We start from the raw sequence: 22,693 nt of genomic DNA on the forward strand, positions 1-22,693 counted from the left end.
TTCTCTTCACAGGTATTCCAGAGGCGGCAGAATGGCCAAACTGACTTTTTCCGGAAATGGGCTGAGTACCGCGTTGGCTTCGGGAACCTGGAGGATGAGTTTTGGCTGGGTAACGCCTCCTTTTTGTTTCCCTTGGAATGCAGCTCCGGCTCTCTGTCCATCTTTCTCCTTTCTGTGTCCATCTGGGATTATCAGAAACACTGTGTCCCTTGAGAAGCCGACAGCTCGTGAATTGCTTTCAGTACCTCTTGCTCTGTTAGGCTCCACTATTGATCTGTTTCTATCTTGTTGTGGTGTTTTCCTCTTTGCTCCGTCTCTTCCCATCCTCATTAATAGTCTCTTATGCTGATGGGTCTTGACATGAGGCAACTTTTACAAAGGGAGAGAGCTGCCTGGTGAGGGGAGGGGGCAAAGGGAGCAACAGGATGGCTGGTCATCTCTCAGAAGCCAGGCACCAGCCAGCCAGCCTGCAGGTCAGAAGAGAAATGAGGCAGTCACTCGGCTCTAGGTCCTTGGAAGAATGTTATTACTGACTTGGGACGGGAAGGGAAAAAATGAAAATGACATTAGAGGTGACCGGCAATTTCCTAGAGGTCTGACATAAGCAGGAGGTGTAGATTGAGAACTGAACTGGTGTGAGAAGGTAAACACACACATGACCCAGGCAGATGGCAGTGGAGCCAATCCTAGAGAGCAGTGAATTTATTTTTCCCTGCATCTCCCTCTTGGTTGGATTTTCACAGTGATTATAAAGGGAGACAGGGGAAAGGTGGATAATTGTGTTCTGTGTTCGTGGCCTCCTCTCTCTCTCCCCTGTCACTATCCTGCTTAGCCTCAACATCTTTCTCCTGGACGCTCATATAACAACCCCTCACTGGCCTTCCTGCCTCCTGGACCACCCATTATCCACATGGCCAGGAGAATCATCTCCCTCACGCCAAAATCTGAGCAACGGCTAACCCCATATGTAGAGCTTTTAAGCCACTCCCCATCACCAGCACGTGAAGACTAAACACCTTGGCTGTGGTACAAGGCCCTCGTCTTGGGCCTGTGCCCCACCACCAAGAGCACTGCTCCTCTTCCCTGCACCCCCCAACCAACACCAGACCCCAAGCTCTTTTTTAATGGAAGTATAGTTGATTTACAATGTTTCAGGTGTAGAGCAAAGTGACTCAGTTTTTTTTATATATATATATATATATATATATATATATATATATATATATATATATATACATATATATATACACACACACATACTTTTTAAGATTCTTTTCCATTATAGGTTATTACAAGATATTGAATATAGTTCCCTGTGCTATAAGTAAGTCCTGTTGTTTATCTATTTATATATAGTAGTGTGTATCTGTTAATCCCAAACTCCCAGTTTATCCCTCCCCACCCCAAACGCCAAACCCTTACAATCACTAATGTTTCCTCTGCAAGGAACGCTCTGCCATCCAACTCTCCCCCTCCCCCATACACCTTGCTGTGCTCTGTGCATATTCAAAGGCCCAGCTAACCTCTTCTTCCTCCATAGGACCTATCCTACCCATTTTTCTCACCCTTTGCCTGTGGGAGAATTAGCTACTTTCTCTTCTGTGGTCCAAGTCAGTGTCCATTTTCCTTTCTGTCTCTCTTGACTATACTATGTAAACTTCTTTCAGGGCTGGGACCAAACCATATTCATTTTTAACCTCATTATCTATCACAGTGGCTGGGCATAGTAGGTACCTAAAGTGTAGATAACAATCAATCAATCAATCAATTGATAAGAATTTATTGAGTGCCTATTAGATGCCCAGATCTGTATTTGCTGTTGAACACAATAAAAAATATAAGGTAAAAATCACATAAAAACATTGAAAGAGAAGTCAAGTAAATAGGAAAATATCCTTACCGTCTAAGAATTTACAGACAGTTTAGGAGATAAGTATAAAGCACAGGAATCAATGCATCCATAGCAGACAGTGTTCATGTTTCCCAAACCTCAGCTACCATACACCATGTTCACAATTTTTACCATATCTGGGAAATATCTGAACTATCACGCACTTGAATTTTCTATATCTTGCTTGTTTTTTTAAAGAAATCTACTGTTTTGTGAAAGAAACTTTACAGCAGCGTCAAAAATGGAAAGCTAGTAGTCATCATGTGCCATAAATAAAAGGGAGTCTCAAAAATAAATTCAATGAAAAGAAAACAGTATATAATTATTAAATGCCAGTTGTTGCTGTATTGGTGGTACTAAAAATGGAGATTAGAAAGTGTTGGGTATAAACCACAAAGTACAAGATCCAAACTGAGAGTTACCGTTAGGATCAGGATTAAGGTTTCCCCTTAATCTATTAAGAAAAAGAGAGAATTTGGAAATATCTTTCTCCCTACATGTTCAAAGTTATTTAGTCCTTATTTCCCAAATACTTCTCATATCATCAGAGATGCCCTCCCACATTGGGAAACACTGTTCTAATCTATGAGCTACTGACAAGAAGGCTGCAGATATTCAGAGAAAGAAGAGTCAGTTTCCTGGAGAAGGCATTGAGGGATGAGTAAGAAGAATGCAGGAGGGAAGCACACAAGAAAAGAGGGAAGGCAGGGATCCTTTTGACATGTGCAAACAGGACAATGGAAAAACCATCCAACCAGAGCAAAGATGCAGCTCAGGGAAAGAAGAAAATGAGGTAAGGTGCATTGAACAAAGGCATGTTGTGGTACCTAAAGTGGGGAAGAGAAGGTTTGAATCAATGCCATAAGTAATAGGGAGCCGGGGAGGGCTCTTAAATAGAAGCACGGCCTGGTGATGTGTAGTTCGGTGACAATACTCAGGTTAGGGGTAACACTCTGACCCATGGTTTATGTTGTAAGTTGGGTTCCCTAGAAGCAAAACCTGAGACAGGGATTCTTGTTCAGGTGATTTATCAGGGGAGCACTCTCAGAAGGGGAATGAGGGAAATAGCATAGAGCAGGGGGGGAAATGTGTGATCTTGGTGGGAGATTAGCTTCAGTCTGATCCTCAGGCAAGCTCTGGAGCATGAATTGCTCCTCAGATTGGTCCCCAGTGGGACAAGGGGGCTGGGATTTGGTACCTCCACATCAGGTATTGATGGAGGTCTGCCCCAAGACGTGGGGGAGGGAGCAGGTAACTTCCAGAGTAGAGCAACTCCTGTTCGGTCAAGGGCAATGATCCAAGAAGGAGGCAGCTGTGAGTTGTTAGCAGCTGGGGGCTATGTCCACTGTCCAATTAAAGGGCATCTGGACTGTGATCTAACCAAATTCTGCAGATGTGTGTTGGCTCCTATTTCGACGTGCCTTTGAAGGACCATTTTTCCCCCTCTGACAATTCTCTCTTCTCTCTATTTCATTGAATTTTCCCCTATACATCTTATACTAGAAAACATTCTGTAACATCTCCCTCCTTCAAAATAAAAACAGTACAAAATAAAAAATAAAGGGCATCCGGGCAGGGCACCGCCAGGATCTGCCATATCCACACAAGCACAAGCCTAGGGTAACAGCAACCTGGCACACAGCAAATAGCAAACAGCTTTCAACATATAACTAACATAAAGCTTGAACTCTCAAACAGGATAGGGAAACAGAAAGATCGAGGTGACCCTCAGCCAGTCACTTCACTTCTCTGGACTTCAGCCTCCTTTTTCCACAACACAAACAGACTAGCCTAAGTAATCTCTAGATTCCCTTCCATCTCTGCAATTTTTTTAATTCTAAGTCATGGTGTACTCTGATAGATATCAAATGTCACAGTAAAGCAAGAGGACCCCAGTTCAGTAAGCAGGTAGAAATCAGGAGGACTCAAAGATCACCAGCAATGCAAGGGGAGTGGTTCAAAGTCTGGGCAGGTAGTCAAAATCAGAAAGTCCCAGAGCACAGCCATCCAGGGCAGAGAGATAAGAAAATACATATGAGAAAATATCACCAAGGAAGAGCTGGGCTCTGCCTAACTCTGGACTCACGGGGTCTGCACCTTACAAGGATCTATTAGACCAAGGCCTGGGAAGCTTAGAGGCCAAGGAGAGAGTGGGTGAGGGAGCGTAACTGCCCAGAAAGACTAGTGAAGATGTAGCAGTGCAAGGTATAGCAAGTAGATTAGAGAGAAAAGAACTGGAGTTAGGAGACAGGTGACAATATTCTCTGACCCAGTTATGGGAGCCTCAGGAGGGCTGGAGGCTGAGAGAACAAGGGGCAGTGTAATTAAGGGTGGACAGAACCCCCTCCCAGGCTCCTAGGAGATGGTAGGACATCCTGGACCCCGAGGGCCTACTGTGAATTACTCTGATCAGTGTTTCTACTTCTTGCTTCCTATCACTCACACCAAAGAATTCACACCCATGTGATGCCTCTTGTCATCTTCAACTAACATCATGGTTTGGAGTGGGAGGTGGCGGGGGACAGGGCCCGGAATCCTGAGGCTCAGGGGCGTGTCCGGTACTGGGTCATGACTAGATGGTAGGACCCCTGAGCTGACCTGCGGTGGGAACTCATCAGCAGAACTGGTCTGGTCTTTTTGCAGGAGGAAATTCAGTCTGGTAGGGTCTGTTTGATAACAACCTGGGAAGGACTGAAGGCAAAAGCAATCCCAGTACCCCTCCTCTTTCCCAGAACATCTGTTTTGAGGCCACAGTCACATTTTGCTTCCCATTTCCAAAGCCACTGAGGCCAGGCTGACTGCGTTCTCTGCTCTTCCCCACAGGGCTGGACAACATACATTGGATCACGTCCCAGGGCCGCTACGAGCTGCGCGTGGACATGCGTGACGGCCAGGACGCCGCCTTCGCCTACTACGACAAGTTCTCTGTCGAGGGCAGCAGAAGCCTGTACAAACTCCGCATAGGAGGCTACAATGGCACCGCAGGTACCTTGGCCCCGAGCAGCTCCCGAGAACAGTGGGCGTGCAGCAGGACTGGGCCCCACGTTCTAGGCCTGAGCTGCAGAATTCCCCGCTAGCCAAGGAGGAGGGCAGAGGGCTGGCACACTGCCTCTGGTCCACGCTGCCCCTCACCACTCAGGTGACCTGAAATCAATTTCTCAGGACTTCAGTTTCCTCATCTGGAAAATCTTAATAATGATGCCTGTCCTAGTTCACAGAGCAGTCAGGAAAAAAATGTGATAAATAGAGCCAAAGTGCTTTTAAAGTTAACCAAAAAGAGTACAATGTGAGGGTGAAGGATTATCTTTCTTGTCTAGATTAATCAATATAGGCTCTTATCCAGTGACAGCATAATCATCTATTGTCTGGTAGAAATCTCCCCTGTAATGACATCTAGGAAAACCATCTTTGAACTAATAAAAAGAAGACAGGTCCCCCCATTCTGAGCTCTACTGCCCTCCATCAGCAGTCACCATAACACCTCCATCAGGGAACACACAACAGCTCCTAAATGTTCCCCATGGGCCTCATTCCTTTTCATTCCTCCACGAGAACCCCATACATGGTCACATTTTCTGTACAGATTTTTATGGCACTTCCACTAAGTAGACCAAAACCATCTCTATAAGCTCTGTTGCATTAATAGTTTTATCAGAACATAATATCCAGTCTGCTTCTTAGGCTTTGCCAATCTATTTCCAGGGTTCTCTTATAGCACATTTCCTAAAACCTGTTTTGCCAAATATTCCACTATTTGGTACATGGAGTTATTGGTCCTTTCATTAACTCCAATTATAGGCTAAATGCTAGGATATAAATTTAGCAACATTTTTATAACTCTTGGAATTAAGAAGATCATCCAAGTGTTGCCTCTTCAACAACTGCATCTGCTCAGTTATTTCTCTGCTCAGCCAGGTACTGTTACTCCAAAGAGAAGACACACTTTCCCTTGTTGTTTTTCATATGGGAGATCATTCCCAATGGCAATCAGACCTGACCAAAGTGCCCCAACAAAAGATCCAACTTACCACACTTTGGGCATAAAATAGCCATTGAAATGGAGTGTATTAACAAAATATCAGACTAAATCATTGCAAAAATAACCTGATACCAACCACTCCCTAAGATTAGAATCGTGCCTGCAGAAAAGCAGTTCTTATTTCTCCCACAGAAAGAGAAGCAAGCCCTCCCACTTCCTTACATGGCCTCCCTCCCTCCCTCCACCTCACCTGCTCCAGGCCTATGCTCTTACCTGTCTAACTTGGGCCCAGCTGCTGCAGCCTCTGTTGCAGCTCTATCTCGCTACCGGGCCCCATGGAGGTCATAACTGTTGGACTGCATTCTACTGTCATGTCTCAGAGGCAAGTCCCACCAACAATTTGGCCAATCATCATAAATTAATTGCAGTCTGACCTCTTATGTCATATATTCAGTTCATCTTCTTCAAAAGATGAGAAACTAGGCTTATGTAGGCTGCCCCCTTCTCTGGGCAACTTCACACAATGGTTGTTCTTTCCAGGTTGGAAGGTCTCCAGGGAGGAAAAGCCCATCCTCTCTCTGGCATTTACTATTGCCCAAGTTCCCTGGCCTTTATCTTATATGTTGCTCATTTTTACTGGCCCTTCTGGCAACAATCCATCCCCATGGCCTCCAATTCCAAGTTCAGCCCCTTCTCCCATCTCCATTGTTCTCAAGGCTACAAAAATCCAAGTCTCTAACCAGGACTCTAATTGGATTAGAACTGAAAATTCCAAGTTAAGTTATCAATAAAAGGTTGTTGAGCAACCCCTAAAAGTTCATTGTGTGAATTGTGAGGACTCAAAAGAAGCATAAGACATGACCTCTGCAAGAACTAAACATCCATTTATGAAAACAGACCATTAAGAAGCAACTCACCACAAAATGAATGGTACTCACCCACAGTTTACCGGGCATTCAGAGAAGGGGGTTCTGGGTGGTTGAAAAAGGCTTCATGAAGGCAGTGGCATTTGACTGGATCCTGATGGTAAAGGAAACATTCCAGGGAAGGAAAATCCTGGGAGAAAAATCACAAAAGGAGCAGTTACCATGGAGGGAGGGAAAGTGCAAAGGGCCTGGCTGTCCAGGACAGGGTGTGAGTTCAGAAAGAATAAAAAGAAAATAGGTGGAGCCAGGCCCTGAAGAGCCTTAAAACAGAGGGGGCAGAGGAATTCTGTCATAATATGGTGGGCAGTGGGGAGCCACGGTGGGTCCTGAGAGACACAATGGATGTGGGGTTTTAGGAAGATCAAAGTGACAGCCGTAAGTAGCATAAAGTAAATCTGAGTAAAGAACAGAGACCCGCAGGAGCTGCTGCATTAATCCTGGTAGGAGATTATAGGAGACCTGACTGATGTTAGAAATTAAGAGAAAAGTACAAATCTGAACAGCAGTTTGAGAGAGAAAAACCAAGACTTAGATAATGTACTGAATATATGAGGTGGATATACGAAGCAGAAATGGGAGGGGGAGCCAGATTTGGGAAGGGGACAAAGACCAACATCAGGATCATATCTGAGAAAGCAGAAAGCAACATCAGAGTGGAAGTGGGAGAGAACTGTTCCAAGGGAGTAATGAGGTCAGCTTCTAGATTACAGGGAGACAAGCAGGAGATGAGAAGGTAGGAACATGGGTAGAGACAACATAGGGAATTGATGGTAAAGAAAGGGTCTTTAGAGAGTAGGATTAATTCAAGATTTTTTAAGACAAAGGATATGAGTATGAGTTAGGGTGAGAGGAGATGAAAACCCTTATATATATAAGGAAAAAATAAGAAATCTCTTCTTCCTTCTCCAGGACCTGGAAGACATGGGAAAGAATGAGTTGCAGGTAGTGGGATTAGCTCTGGGTGGACACAAAACCTGGTTTTTTAGAGACTAGGAGGGGGAAATGAAAAAGATGGGATAGAAATAATGACACATGGACTTAGGGACCCAACTGGCCTGAAGGAATCAGGCTTCCCCATAAAACAAAGATCATCTTCCTAAGAGTTAAGCTGTGGCCAGAAGCACTTGGAGGCACTGAGTGGCCACTGTGAGTGTGGACTCGGAAGCCACAGGATCAGAACTATGACCTATCCTGGCTTAAAGTGACCTCAGAAGCATCTAAGACAACACTCATTCAGTAGTGTGAGCCCCTTCACAACATTTCTAACCACAAATCCTGTCAAAAGTTTGGCCAGTAGGTATAAATTAATTATGGTTTGATACCTCACCTCAAATACTCAATTCATATGAGTCCCCTGCATAACATCCCAACAAGAGAATACCCAGCCTCTAAGAATAGAGATCTCTCCATATCTCCAAATAGTACATACCATTTATAAACAGCTCTAATATTTAGCTAATTTCTCCTCATATATTTAGCCCAAATATGCCACCTGCAGTCTCTACCTACTGACCCTCATACTTTCCCAAAGAGTTTTTGTTTTGGTGGGGGGAATTGTTTGTTTGTTTACTCAATAGTCCATCAAATATTTGGAGTCAGTGATAATGGAAACTGTCTCCCCCTTCAAGCCTGCTCTTCCCCAAGATACAGCCCTGGTTTCCCCAACCACTTCTCCTATGACATGGTTAGGATTTTCTTACCATCCTGTTTCCTATGGACAGGAACTCTAGTTAGCTAATGTCCCTCTTCACATGTGGCCCCAAGTTCTGAACAGGGGGATACTGGGTGTGAGCTGACTGGGCCTGATGAGCCATGGAGAAAGCCAGGCTGTACGGTGGTGACCTGGACTGGCCCAGGTCACCATGGCTCATCACTGTGTCCTCTGAGACAAAAGGAGCCGCGAATGTCTGTGTCCCAGTGCTGGCCTGAAAGAAACAGACAGGGATGGTGAGGTGGAGCTGAGTGGACAGAGTTCTGAGCAGAAGGCCAGGGCAGTGAGGCACAGTAAGTCCACTACAGACAAACGAGTTCCGTTCCGAGAGCGCATTCGTAACTCCCATTTGTTCGTTAAGTCCAACAAAGTTAGCCTAGGTACCCAACTAACACAATCGGCTATACAGTACTGTACTATAACAGGTTTATAATACTTTTCACACAAATAATACATAAAAAACAAACACAAAAATAAACATTTTTAATTTTATAGTACAGTACCTTGAAAAGTACAGTAGTACAGTACAACAGCTGGCATACAGGGGCTGGCATCGAGTGAACAGGCAAGAAATAAAGATACTGTACTACCGTACCCTATACAGTACAAAGTACACAAAAGCACAACTACTTGGAGAGGATGCACGTGCGTGACAATGTACGCCAGACATGTGAACTAACTTACGTGATTGGACGTGCAAACACAGGTTCGCATCTTTGAAAGTTTGTAACTTGAAGGTTCATATGTAGGGGACTTACTGTAATGAGCTGGGTAGAGCAGCACGGAAGTAGTGGACCCAAGGGGTAGGTGGAGTAAGAGCTCAGTGCAGCCAGGCTGAGGAGCCAGATAGGAACAGAGAGGTGAGTGGAAGGTCTCTTAAGCGGATGCCAGGTTTGTTGGGCATGGGTCAAATGTCCAGAACATCCTGACAAAAGAACAACAGGTTGGACGGCCTCATGAATGTGTCTTTTTTCCAGGGGACTCCCTCAGCTATCATCAGGGCCGCCCTTTCTCCACAGAGGACAGAGACAATGATGTTGCAGTTACCAACTGTGCCATGTCATACAAGGGGGCTTGGTGGTATAAGAACTGCCACCGGACCAACCTCAATGGGAAATACGGGGAGTCCAGGCACAGCCAGGTGGGTGAAGCTCTGCCGCTGCATGAATGACCCAGAGCCGTGCAGCCCACATCCCTTGGCTTTATGTTCTAAGTACACAGGTGGGTCTTATATTTCCCTTTTAAAAAGATACACTCAGAGTGTTGAGAAAGGACTCTCATAAAGAGGAAAGTAATGCAGACACTGGGATAAGAGCAGGACAGAGTCGAAGCCAGAGGAAGAAAAGGGAGGCACCTGGACTCAGGAGCTGGAACTCACCCAGAGAAGCCTTTGACAACCAGTCAAGTCCCATTTCATTTCCTCATCCAGCCTATCCCATGAAAAGCTTATCAAGTTCAGGGACAGCTTCAGAGGCTCAGCTTCATCCAAAGAAGTGTCCTAGGAAGGGAGAGATCAGAAATAGCAGTGTAAACGGGACTGTCTTTCCCCATTAGAGACCACAAGTGGGCCAACTGGGACCTCTCCAATTTTAGCACTGAAAGGCTAGCAGCCAGGGCACCCCTTAGTCCTGGGCAAACCAAGATGGTTGGTCACCTGATAGGTGGAAACCACCTGGCTCTCCCATCAGGAGTGAGCAGTCAAACACAGTTATGCTCTTCAAAATGCTTCTATATTGTTGGGAACTTGAAATTCAACACTAGTTACTGGTGTGTGCAAATCCTGAAAGCCAAAACCAAAAAGCCAGCAATAAGGAATGACCTGCAACTCATTCCCATTATAGACCCAGGCTACTGGCAATGTCTAAAGAGAAAAGCTAGAAAAAAATCTCTGCTCTTTTGCCCTTCTTGGGAACTCAGCCTCAAGCTTCATGTTAATGGAAAATGACTAAACGCACATCTTGGATTCTCCACTCTCATCATCCCCTATCTTTTCAAGCTGGCAGTTCCGTTGAGGGGGTAGGGGTGATCTGACATGCTTATCTTTCTCTTTCCCAGGGGATCAACTGGTACCATTGGAAAGGCCACGAGTTCTCCATCCCCTTCGTGGAAATGAAGATGCGCCCCTACAGCCACCGTCTCATGGCGGGGAGGAAACGGCGGTCCTTGCAGTTCTAAGCAGTGGGCGGCTGCGAGCCAACTGACCTTTTCTGTCATTTGTTTGTATTTTATAATATGAAACAAGGGGTGGGGGACATAGTAATGCTTTGCAACATATTAAGAGCGTTTGAAGGAAGCAGGATGTAGCAGGAATCAGCTGAGAATCAGCAGCTCATGGTTTCTGCTGCCCCCGGGCCTGACCCTCTATCTCCATGCTCCCTCCTACCCAGTCATCCTTAACCTACCCCTCTTTTCCCACCAAGGAGGAAAAGTGAGACATTTTCTTAAAAGACCAATTCAAAGGCAAATCCTGGAGTCAGACTCTGTGACAGTGACAGGCATGTGCCTTCTTTCCTGCCCTCCTTCTGAGATGCCCTTCACTTCCAGGTATTGTGCTCTGGTCACTGCCTTGGATGGCCAGGTTCTCACCCCAGCCCAGAGAAGAGGCCTCAGCAAGAAAGCTTTGCCAACAAGTCCCCTTAAAAGGAAACAGATGAACCTCAGCCCATCCCAACAACCCAAGGCCTTTCTAACGGGCCAAAGATTCTCATCTGACACTCTTACTCTTACCAGCCAAATGTCCTCTGTCACCTTTCAAGAGTAGTGGCCTCTTTTCCAGCCAACCCATCCTTTGCCCACTTCCATCCTAACCCTTAGACCCCCTACGGCCCCACAAGCGCAACCACTGTTTTGGATTCTAGCTCCCAAGGTGTTGCCTGCCTCTGGCCTGGGCTGTATAGCAGCTGTGTACCCAGGGGTCATAAGTCCCTGCCCCTCCCTTGGGTCAGAGACAGCAACTTTCTTTAAAGATGGGAGGGGGAGATAGTTGTGGTTTGTAGCACTTTGGGGTCAGGCATGGAGGAAAGGACAGAAGAAATAGAAATCAGGGCCCCCGCCATTGAGATGACCAGTTCCATGGGGAACACAGATATCACTTAGCTCCATTTTCTCTATTTCTGGTCCTATTTGTCATGGATTTTTTTTTCCTGAATTGCAAACGAAAGGCCTCATTCCTGTCTTCAGCCAGGCTCTCCTTGGTGATGGTGGTGGTGGTGGGGTGCTTAATAAGAGTCAGAAGATGTTATATGACCAGCCAGCCATTCCCCTGACTGATAATCCTTGGGAAGAGGTGGAATTTTAGGGTTTTGGTTGCAGTTTTCTCCTCTTTCTTGGTCCTGTGAGAAACAGGAATGACCTCCTTAATGAGGTGAGCTCATGAGAAGCCTTTCTCCATCTTCTTTTATTATTCTGCCTTTGAGAGGAAAAATGAAAAGTGCCAGTGGAAATAACATCTAGAAATCCAAAGGTGAAGAGGGGAGAAGTGCGGGTCTACCTCCCATTTTATGAGATGTGCTCTCGTCACTGGCATGATTTGATTTTTAAACCCAAGAGAGCTGGAGGCTCTAAAAGCCATGACCCTTCAACTTCTCCAATCAAATGTCAGCTGTAAGCATCCCTGCAGCATCTGCCAAAATCCATGCCCAGTCTCCCCAGCTGCCTTTTCCCTTTCCTCTCCTTTTCCTTAAGGCCCCAATTCTGTTTTTCTTAATGCCCACATTTAGTCAAACTGGGGCATCCTGGGCCTTTCCCAACGAATCACGGGATGAGCCTGAGAGCTGGAAATTTTCTAATGGAAACATCCACAATCTAACCAAGCTCTGTTAACCAGGAAAGGAGAGTCCCTCAGACTGACAACCACACTTCTGAGGTTATGAGGATGGAGCCAGCTTCCACTTGCACTCTCCCTTTAGCAGACCCTCAAGGCCTTTTGTTCACTGCCATGGTGTGGGTGTGACTGCCGGACCAGTGCTGAAAACAGAGGTTCCATTTCTCAGTTCACCATGGGCTTCAAAAAACTAAGGGAAGGAAGAAGAAACAGAAACAATCCTTTCAAGAAACCTGTTAATTAAATAAGATTTAGATAGGGAGTGGGACACCAATGAACATTAGGAAACATGTTGAAGGAGGAACCTGGCATCTCAGGAATAGGCCCAGCTCTGCCACTTTGTTGGCACTATGACATCAGGACAGTTGTTTCACCTCTCAGGGCCTCAGTTTCCTCTCCTGTTGAAAGAAAGTTTAGACTAGAATGGTTTCCCTTTCAGTTTTGACAGTCAGTAAGGCTAGTCTTTGACCTGAAAATGGAAATTGGCATTGGTGAGAGAGCAGAATTAAGTAATGAAAATTCACCAGAAGCCCTGTTTCATGAAAGACAGAAAGAGAGAGACAGACAGAGAGAAGGAAGGAAGGAAGGAAGGAAAGAAGGAAGGAAGGAAGAAAGAGAAAGAAAGGAGGGAGGAAGAATCAGAAGTCATCAGTCAAATATACACACAAGTGTGCGGCACGTGCGCACACACACACAAACACACACACACACACAAGAAAACATTGCAGAAAAGAATAATAAGTGGCTGAACTCATTTTGTCCATAAAAGCAGAACCCAGGGACCTAGTGCCAGTACAGCCCACCTCATCAAGGGAACTGAAATGGAAAAAGATTACGAGTCTCCATGATGTCAATTCAGGTGAAAGCCAAGAAACGTCAGTGGAAACCAAAATCTGTCTTTTATTGGAACCAGTTTACCCTGTGGAACATTTTTATAAATAATATCAGCAGCATTGCCTAGATTCATGTTAAAGAATTTTAAGGCTAGAAAGGAACCTCAAAGATTAGCTCACCCAAAATTCTATAAAAGGATTTATAGATTCCTTTTATTAAGTAGAATGATTTTCTCACAAATTTTCACCATTTTTAAGAGACACTGTGCCCCATTACCTCCCCAAGGCCAATGGTCAACTTGACTCAAAGCTTCATAACTAGACTCATGCATTCCTGCTTATCCTGTTCCTCCAAGTACCCGTGCTCTTCCCAAGGGTGGATCCAGTAAGCAATATTCACAAAGCACTCACCCTCACACACCAAAGTTTCCCTCAAGGGACTCAGAGGGAATAGAAGTGGACCCTGGTCAGAGGCAGTTAAACTGCAGACACATCAGGATGTATATTTAGAAAAAAAAAAAAAAAAAACTCTACCACCAATGACTGCAATACACTCACTGCCTAGACCTAAGATCCAGACAGTTTCTTCTTTTTGCATTTCCCCATCAGATAATTTCCAACGCAGTAAACTCACATTCTCCAGGCTTATATCTGGAAGGTGAAGGGGCGGGGGTAGGGAGGAGACGACAAATCTGTGGAAAATGCCTGCTGGCCTTTAGACAGATTTAACTGGAGGAGGGAGACTTGCTAAGTGTGACGACTGGGGCATTTACAAGCCCCCATCACCTCCTGACAGTGGGGTTAAGGATACCCAGTGCCTCCAGGTTTTCAGAACTCATACCAAACCAGGACCCAGGAAAACTGCCCAACTGATTTGTAAAAGAAACAACAACAAAATGGCAGCAAGAAAATGCAAAGCAAACTTCCAGAAATAGTTAAATCCACCCTACCCTTCACCTACCAGCTCCCACTCCACTCCTCATGGAGTAGCAAGATACCCAACACCTGCGCCCTCCCACCTGGGACGCAACCAGCTCTCTGCACAGTGAAGCTGTTATTTCAAAGACAAACCTGAAGAACCAAGGTTGCCAATGAGCTCAATGCCAAACCAAACAATCCTTAATCACATTTATACCTTCAAAATCCAGTCCCAGAACTAAGCTGTAGATTAAGGGACAAAAAGTCATTATGGAATTTTTTCAAAGAGCCCTTTTAAAAGTATCAGTTGAGAGAGGTTTATGAGTTCCTCTTTGTCCTCTCCTCTAGAAGATAAATGGAACCTGTGAGAACAGTGGGTGCACCAAGCTGAGGGGGTTGAAATAGACTAGCTAGTGGCCTGGATTTGCAAATACCCCTTGGGCATGAAAACATTTTTCTTTTTCTTCTTTAACCTCCACCCAGAATTTCAGGAAAGGTGGAGCCACTTAACTCAAGATATGTGATTTTCTACACTTGCTTTGTTATCACCAGACTCCTACTCAATTTAATCCCTTACTTCCATTTCTTTCCCTCCAAAGGGGGCCCTATACTTGCATCTCACTGTCCATTCTTAAAACTTTGATAAGGAACCTCAGAAAGATTCACACTTCAGTTTCAAGAATCCCAAGAGGGTGGGGTAATCTGTTTTCACTTGCCTCAAACTTGCCATGGCTGCAAGAAGGGCCCTGGGACCTCAGAGGGCCGGAGTGAATCTGTGAAGTTTAGGAGTCTGCCTCTTGCACAAAGCTCCAGAACCAAGAGCTGCTGACTCAGTTCTGCATAGCCTCCCTGGGTGGTCTGTTTTCCTCCCAGCAACAATAACAGAGAGGTTCTTTGCTCTGAGGAAAGGTGAGTCAAGGGGCTGGCTTCTGCACTGTACCTATAGCCTCTCTCTGGCTCCACCTTAGGGTCTCTTGGCCAAGACCCTGAAGATCTTTGACTAAATACTTCCCTAAACCTTTGTTTCTTCCATAACCCAGCCTCACACAGATGGGATAAGGTTTCCCTCAGCAATACTGGAACATTCTGGCACTACCAGGCCAAAGGAGTACTCACAGGCCAAATGGAAACCTCTAAAAACAAGTAAGGGAAAAACTCTAGGATAAAGAATGTGTTGGTGTAAATTCAGGTCCAATTTGAAAGAACTGGGTCTAGTTCATCCTAATTGTATCCACACTGGATTTACTTATGTCCATTCTGGGCTCTTCAAGCTTTGAGAAACAGCTGGGAAGAAAAAAATTAAATGTAAAATACAAAATAACATAAAAAAGAAGCTGATGGGTCATTGGAGACAAAAAGCAAGCTTTCTACAGATGGTCCCACAGTAAAAAAAAAAAAAAAAATACAGAGACCCAGGCATGAGGAGCCCTGGTAAAGGGACCAGCATTAGTTCCTTGAGCTCTAGCCCCCGATCTCCCCACAGAGCTCCTGTCAGTTCACCCACTTCACCAAACGAAGGCTCCAGAGGCCTTCAGGGCACAGAAATGAGAAGCGGAAGGGCTTTCTTTGCTTGCTCAACCCATCTGCCCGGACCTCGCTATTTCTTCACAGCAGCCACAAGCCCGATTTGCCATCTCCAGCATTTCTGATTCCTTTTTCAAGGTCACCCCTTGCCTGAAGCATGACTTCACTGCACCTGCAGCACGTCATTGTCCAAATGTCCTTGGCAAACCTTGCAGTGTTTGGACAGTCTTGCATTTTCTCCCCACCGGAAATCCTCCCTCCTTCCCCAAGCTTAATAGGGCTATTGCAGAGCATCCAAATAACACAGCTCTTGTTCCTCAGAAAACCCCTGTCTGCTGTTAACTTCATAAAACAGCTCCTCAGTGTTGACTGTGAAGCTGGGCTGATGCTAAATTTCCAGTTCATTTAAGCCTTCTGGTCTCATGGGCTCAGCTCTCCCAGGTACTGGCCCTGGCTCACTGGCATCAGGGGATCATGGGAGGCAGTGCAAACATCCCAGGAGGCCTGGAACACTGAAGCCACGAGAGAGGGTGTGGGCCCAGGTGCATGGCCAGGAGGCAAATGCATGGATGAGAACTATTGTTTTCTTCCCATCACTGGTTTGGCAGCCCCCAGGAAGACCCTGCGTTCTTTATTAATATCTTGTTCTTGAGACTAATAAGCTCAACACAGCCTCCAAAGGGCAAATATGGGAAACTTCAGAGCTGGAAGGGACTCTGAAAATCAACTAACCCATCCCCCTCATTTCATTCTCCAGGAAACTGAGGCCCAGAAAGGTTAGGCAACTTGCCCCAGTTCACCCAGCTAATTAGTAACAGGACTGAGATCAGATCTGGCATAGGCTTTTTCATTTCTTCTCTCCCCAAATGAAGACTAAGAGAAATGGTATTTATTGCATACCTACTATTTTCGATACTGTGCTAGGAGCTTGACATCTATTACTTTGTTAAATCTTCACCACACTGTTAAATCTTCACCACACCCTGGCTCAAGTTTAATCATTTTACAGATGAGAGAATAGAAGAACAGGAAGGTTAAGTAACATGCCCAAAGTCACACAGCTGCTAAGTAGAGCCATCATTGGAAGCTCTCTGTCTAACTAAAGTCCATGCTTTTGCTGCTTCATGAGGCTGCGGCCCTTTAAATTTATTTAGCCAAGTGGCCACCATCTTGGATTTACTAATATTCTCACAAAGGGGCTTCTAATGCCACTTCCTCTCTCCTCTCTGTCTTTTAAGAAAAGGGAGTTCTTGCATAGTTTTTGCCACATACTCCAGGGCACCTTCAACCTCACCATCAGAAGTAAGAAACATCCTGGCAACTTTTTCCTTTTCCTTTTTTTTTAATTTGGGGGGTGAAGAAGAGGGTCACAGTGGGTTGGGAGGGGAAGATAAAGACCAGAACACAAACACTATTTCCCCCACCCCACTTCTTGGAGAATATGCAGCCTCTGTCTCATCCAACATTAGAAGAGTGAGAAATTCCAGAATCATTCTTCTCAAACTGAGGCAGAAGACGTGGCCAGGATTGAGGAGGGGGATGCCCCCAGAATAAGCATGGTATGTGTTCCTGGAGTGTCAGTTTTACTCTTGAATTTGGGAGGAAAAGGATTATATTATTCATGTATTCAAAGCGATGCAGATGGCATCAAATGCAGAAATGCCAAGAATTTTTAGGCTAAAACCTGTAAGTTATAGACTGACTTGGGCTCCCTCCTTCTAGACTCTCAGGGGTACTAGGACCTTCATGGTTTTTTGCAGGGACATATCAGTGGAAACTTTTGAGGAATGAGGCTAGAAGAAGGCAGGGGACAAATTAATTTTGTTCATTCCCTGGTTTCTTTATCCTTCTCCCTTCCTGCTCCCACCTCCCAGTGGGCAGGGCGGCTCAGAGGACTCAGTAACTATAATCTCAGCTCTCTTTGCTACTTTGCAGAGCTTAGAAGGCAATTGGTACTTGGTAACTTGTATTTTTCACTGCCTGGCCCAAACTCCAGAAACGAGCCCCTGTCTCTTATTTGAACAACATTTATATGTAAAGGAATACGTGTCTTGGGAGAGATCTCTGCATTTTATGGTCCTCTCCCATGTAGGGGCTGCTTGGGCAGCAGTGACCTCTGTGTTAGATGCAGCAGACACCACAGTTTCCAAAAACATGTCAGTTAAGAAAGTGCTCCCCTGCCAACTCTCTGTCCCCACCCATGACCTCCCTGATGCCTAGACTCGCACCACAGCCCCACAGACCAAGGTTCACAAGCTATTGCTAACACACAGACTTGCCCTTCCTATCATTCTACACACCCATCCCATCATTCCAACCTCAAAGACACTCCAGGCCCACAGGAATTCCCAGGTACCCTAAGCAAGTCACCGTGACTTTGAGGGAGCTGTTATCTGGGGCTCGGCAGCTGGAACCCACCCTGGTGGTCTCTAGACTGTTGTTCTGAGAAATCATAAACACCAAATCCTCCAGTCCCTCCAAATTTGAGTTTGTCATTTTAACTTTTAACAAGCCTTTTCAGGTAAAAATAACAAAGACCAGTTTACTCACTTTGTAGCTACAATGTGCCTAGAAAAGCATTTACTTAAAAGAAAGACTGGAAGGAAGAAAAAAACAAGAAGAAATGGAGTACACACTCCTCAGGCAATGCACACTTAAATGAACTAAAATAACGTTAAAAACAGACAGAGGAAGGGAGAGGACTAACCCATTTCCCCCATCTTTCCATGGCGCTGTAGCTCAAAGACTGGAATCTCCACTTGTTAACCATTGTTAACTAGTATTTTTAGTCCTGGTTGCTTTTAGCCTCTGTATAGTTCCTTTTTTAAACACATTTTCTATACGTTAATAAAAGATCCTGAAGGAATGATGTGCTTCTGCTGAGTCCTGTGGGGAATCTCGGAGGTGCACCTTTCTTCCCAACAGGCCAGCCTCCTCCTCTGCTCTGGCTCCTCCCCCGCCCCTCAGGGTTCACCCATCACTTCCGCAGAAGTATCTTCTTTGCGTCACCCTCTTGGGTAGTGAAGGGGTTCCTGGACCCAATCCCATCGTGTATGTGGAGGCTTCCCCACACCAACAAATGATTCTCAAACACTATCGACCTGGAATAGAATCAGGTAAAGGGCTCAGTCCCGGGAGACTGCCCTCCGCTTCAGACACCAGTCTCAAGACCAGGTTGTGACCTGTGCCTCTGGTTGGCAGCTACAAATTGGAGGTTCCAAGACCCCCTCCTTGGGCTTGATTAATTTGCCAGAGCGGCTCACAGAACTCAGAGAAACATTTTCCTTACTAGATCACTGGTTTATTGTAACAGGATATAACTCAGAAACAGCCAGATGGAAGAGATGCATAGGACAAGGCATGGGGAAAGGGGTACGGAGTTTTCATGCCCTCCCCAGGCACACCGCTCTCCCCAAATCTCCACCTGTTCCCCAACCTGGAAGCTCTCCGAACCCTGTCCTTTTAGCTTTTTATTACGTAGGTATAATTGATTAAATCATTGGCCATTGGTGACTGTTCCAACCTCCAGCCTCTCTCTCTCCCCTCCCTGGAGGTCAGGGAGTGGGACTGAAATTTCCAACCCTCTAATCGTGTGGTTGGTTCTCTTGGCAACCAGCCCCCATCCTTAGGTGCTTCCAAAAGTCACCACATTCACATAACGAAAGACACCTTTATCACTTCTCAACTTTTAGGAAATCCCAAGGGTTTGGGGAGATGTGAGCCAGGAACGGTGGATGAAGACAACTATGTATTTATTATAAATCACAATAACACAGGTCGGCTGATCTCATTCCCAATGTCTTGCTACTCCATCTGTGTTTCTTGCCTCCCCTGTTCCTATTCTCTCATGATAGCCTCGTTATCTCTACCTCCTTCTCCCCATCTCCTCCTCCTCCTCTATCCTTTCTTCATCTCTCTCTCTCTTTCTTCCTTCCCTATCTCCCACTCACCTTGAATTCTCCATCTCACCCTTTGCATTTATCATCAGGAAATGTCACTGCTGGGTGGCAGCCTCTGCTGGATGCCCCAGCATCACCCGGACTGGTCCTGTCTATGATTCTGAGCCCTTGATCAGCCACAGAGACTGACTCATTATCCAGCTCCCTCAAGCCTGCAGTGCCCAGTGGTAGCCAGATCGCCAAGGCTCTAGTGCCATCTATGGGCACCAGTGGAGAACATCTAACAGGCCCAACTCACTGGGCCTGCTTCCCATTCGCTCAGTCAGTCTCCAGCTCCTCGTGACCACCTGCCTCTCAGACTTGGTTACCTGGGATAACACCGTCTCTTTCTCTCCCTTGAAGCTAGTCCCAGTGCACACTGTCAGATCAACTCTAACCTCCAGGTAACACTAGGTGAGACCCAGCAAGGTAACAGCCCCAAGAGGGGGGTCACGAGGGAAACGTCCATGCAGTTCAGTTCTACAGGCATGCAGAGCCAGGAAGTACAGAGATGACTGTGACACAGCACGGCAGGCGCCATAAACGCAGACAGGCTCTTCCCCCATAAACCCAGACAGGCAGGGACATGGGGGAGACTACCTGAGGAGGTCAGCCTGGCTGGGTCTCACGACAATAGGCATTAGCCGAGGGAAAGACGAGGAGGCAACAGAATGAATGAGAGTCAGAGGGCATGAAACAGCAGGGCCAGGAGCGGTGAGTATTCATGTTGGCCTGGCTCCCTGGGGCCCTGAACGGGAGTTTGATGACAGAGCTGCTCACAGGGACCGACTGAGCATTGTGAAATCCCAAGGCCAACAGGGAGAGACTTTTCTCCACATCCCCACATTAAAAGGGAGACATAGAGCGTCCTTTGGAAAAGGGACAGATTCCCAGCCTTGGAAATAAATTTTTTAAGTTTATTCCTCTTAGGAATAAACCTTTTCTAAGCACCAGCAGGCCTCTCCTCCACCCTGTGGCTGTGTGAGAAACACACACAAAAATCCCACCTTCCAATCACGTGACCATCTCCCACAGAAGGCACCCTACTCGAAGGGGGCGGAACACTTTTCTTAGCCTTTCCCTGTGCCTCTTTTCCTAAAAAGCAGATTTCCGTAATATCAGACAAGAGAGGCCCTTTTTCTAAAAAAAACACATTTCCTGGTCCTATTTTAAATAAGCCACCCCGAAACCCATATGTCAGGATTATGTTACCAGAGGAGTGACCTTTATAATATTCAGATAAAACCCATCCCCTGAATCTCATCCTGCGTGTATCTGGGAAAAGGAAACTAAAGGGGTATCATGGAACTCAAAGGCATTTCAGAAATTAGTATTTATTGCTGAGGTGCCTGAATGCTAACGTTATGTTCTAACTTAAATGAGTATAATTCACCCATTGCTTAAGACCTCTGGGTGCATTTACAACCATCTGAACACAGATTTAATCACTGCTGTGTTGTGGGAACGAAGAACTGCCACGGGTAAAATTAAAAGTGGATTATTAAGCAAGAGAAATGTTAACAGCATTAACAATCAGTGCGATCACCAAGAACCCGACCTAAACACAGTAGCGTCTTCTCTCCCTTCTCTTCACTCCCAGCAGTGACTTCTTTGCCAGTTAGCAGTAAGACATCATTGCAGAGTAAGAGCCCATGGGGCCTGTATCTCTCCTCTTGTGTGATATGTACAATAGTCTCCATTGCCCAGGCTTTCAAGGAACGTGCATTGGACTCGTAAATCTACACATAACTTCATCTCTCATTCCTCTTCCCGCATCTCACCATCTGCGCTCAATGGGCACCTGCTATGGACCAGACCCAACGCTGGCCCTGCATGTGCAGAGATGAAAGGGCCGCCTCTCCCTTGAAGAGATTTCACCTCTTTTTGCCTCCAATCAATGTTTCACACATATGTGAGTGAAGACCCTCGATTCAAAGATTTTAAAATAAAATAGAGCAAGTTTTCCAAATTGATGTTTATGTGTTCATGAGGAATTGGAAAGAGATATACAGAAATAGAATTCAGTCAATTAGGATGAGGGTTGTCATTTCAAAACTGACAATTTTTTTTTAACTCAGACACATTTCAAACACTAAGAAATGTGGCAATTAAGGAAAGTTCTTGAATCCAAAAAGCTAACAGAGCCTTCTCAAAGGACTGATTACTATAGAATCTTCCTTGGGAGGGGGAAGGGGGAAAAGGGCATCAGAAAATGTTCTGGTACTTTTGGATGTGGATGCCCTTTAATGCCTTAAGTAAGAATTGCTATGCTCAGAGATGACTACTAAGCACTCATTCATAGCTTGTGTAAAAGCTTTGGGTCTGCTCTTCATGACAAACAATAGCCCTTTAGAGGTTTCTGGGAAATGAGTATAAATTACAAGAAATGCAGTGGCAATTATGAAAATTCAATATGCTAGCTGTACAGGAAATTTAAAGATCCAAGGAAAACAGAACTCTGGGGGAATGTGTAAATTATGTCTGTGTGTAGGCACTACCTGGCATGATTTGTGACCCACACTCACTTGTTATGACTTTTTCCCCCACATTAATAAAACCCACAGAGTAATAACAAAAACTTGTATTTGCAACCAAAGCTACACTGAAACAATGAGCAGCAGTGACAACCTGGATTGCTATTAAAGGCAACTCAGCTGACTTACTGACTTAGATGAGCGAGGGATCACTGAAGAGGTCAAGGTGGAACCACCTGCCCTCCCCCAGCCCCATCATGTACCATTTAGAGATTCTGAGAGACATTTATATAAATCTACCTTTGACTCTTTTTTTTCCCCCCAAAGAAATGACCTGAATTTTAACTCAGTTTGAAATGCCTATGCTTGCTATAGGGCAGGGTTTCAATACAGCAATGCGATTGACATTTTGGTCAGATAATTCTTTGTTGCAGGGAACTGTCTTGTGCATTGTAGAATATTTAGCAGTATCTGTGGTCTCTACTCACCAAACTCCAGTAGGACCACCACCCCCTCCAAAAATATCTCCAGACATTGCCAAATGCCCCCTCAGGAGCAAAACATCACCTTCGGTTGACAGCCACTGTCTAGGGAGATTTATCACAAAAGATGACTTCAATCCCAGCTTCATTGAAGCAACATTTTCAGAAGCTTCAGCCAGTCCATTTCAGTCCAA

General features: G+C 45.5%; 1 protein-coding gene across 1 annotated transcript in view; it reads left to right on the forward strand.

Moving 5' to 3' along the window:
• Window positions 1–10,682, forward strand: part of TNR (tenascin R) — a gene marked incomplete at both ends in the record, with an annotated part of 77,870 nt that extends 67,188 nt beyond the window's left edge. The window contains 4 exons of the mRNA XM_082614388.1: window positions 13–109; window positions 4,715–4,876; window positions 9,485–9,648; window positions 10,563–10,682. Coding sequence (XP_082470514.1) covers window positions 13–109; window positions 4,715–4,876; window positions 9,485–9,648; window positions 10,563–10,682 — 543 coding nt within the window. The remainder of the gene's footprint in view (window positions 1–12; window positions 110–4,714; window positions 4,877–9,484; window positions 9,649–10,562) is intronic.
• Window positions 10,683–22,693: the final 12,011 nt, after the last annotated feature.

The sequence above is a fragment of the Mesoplodon mirus genome (genome assembly GCF_964341445.2).
Source record: "Mesoplodon mirus genome assembly, chromosome: 3".
Classification (NCBI taxonomy): Eukaryota; Metazoa; Chordata; class Mammalia; order Artiodactyla; family Ziphiidae; genus Mesoplodon; species Mesoplodon mirus.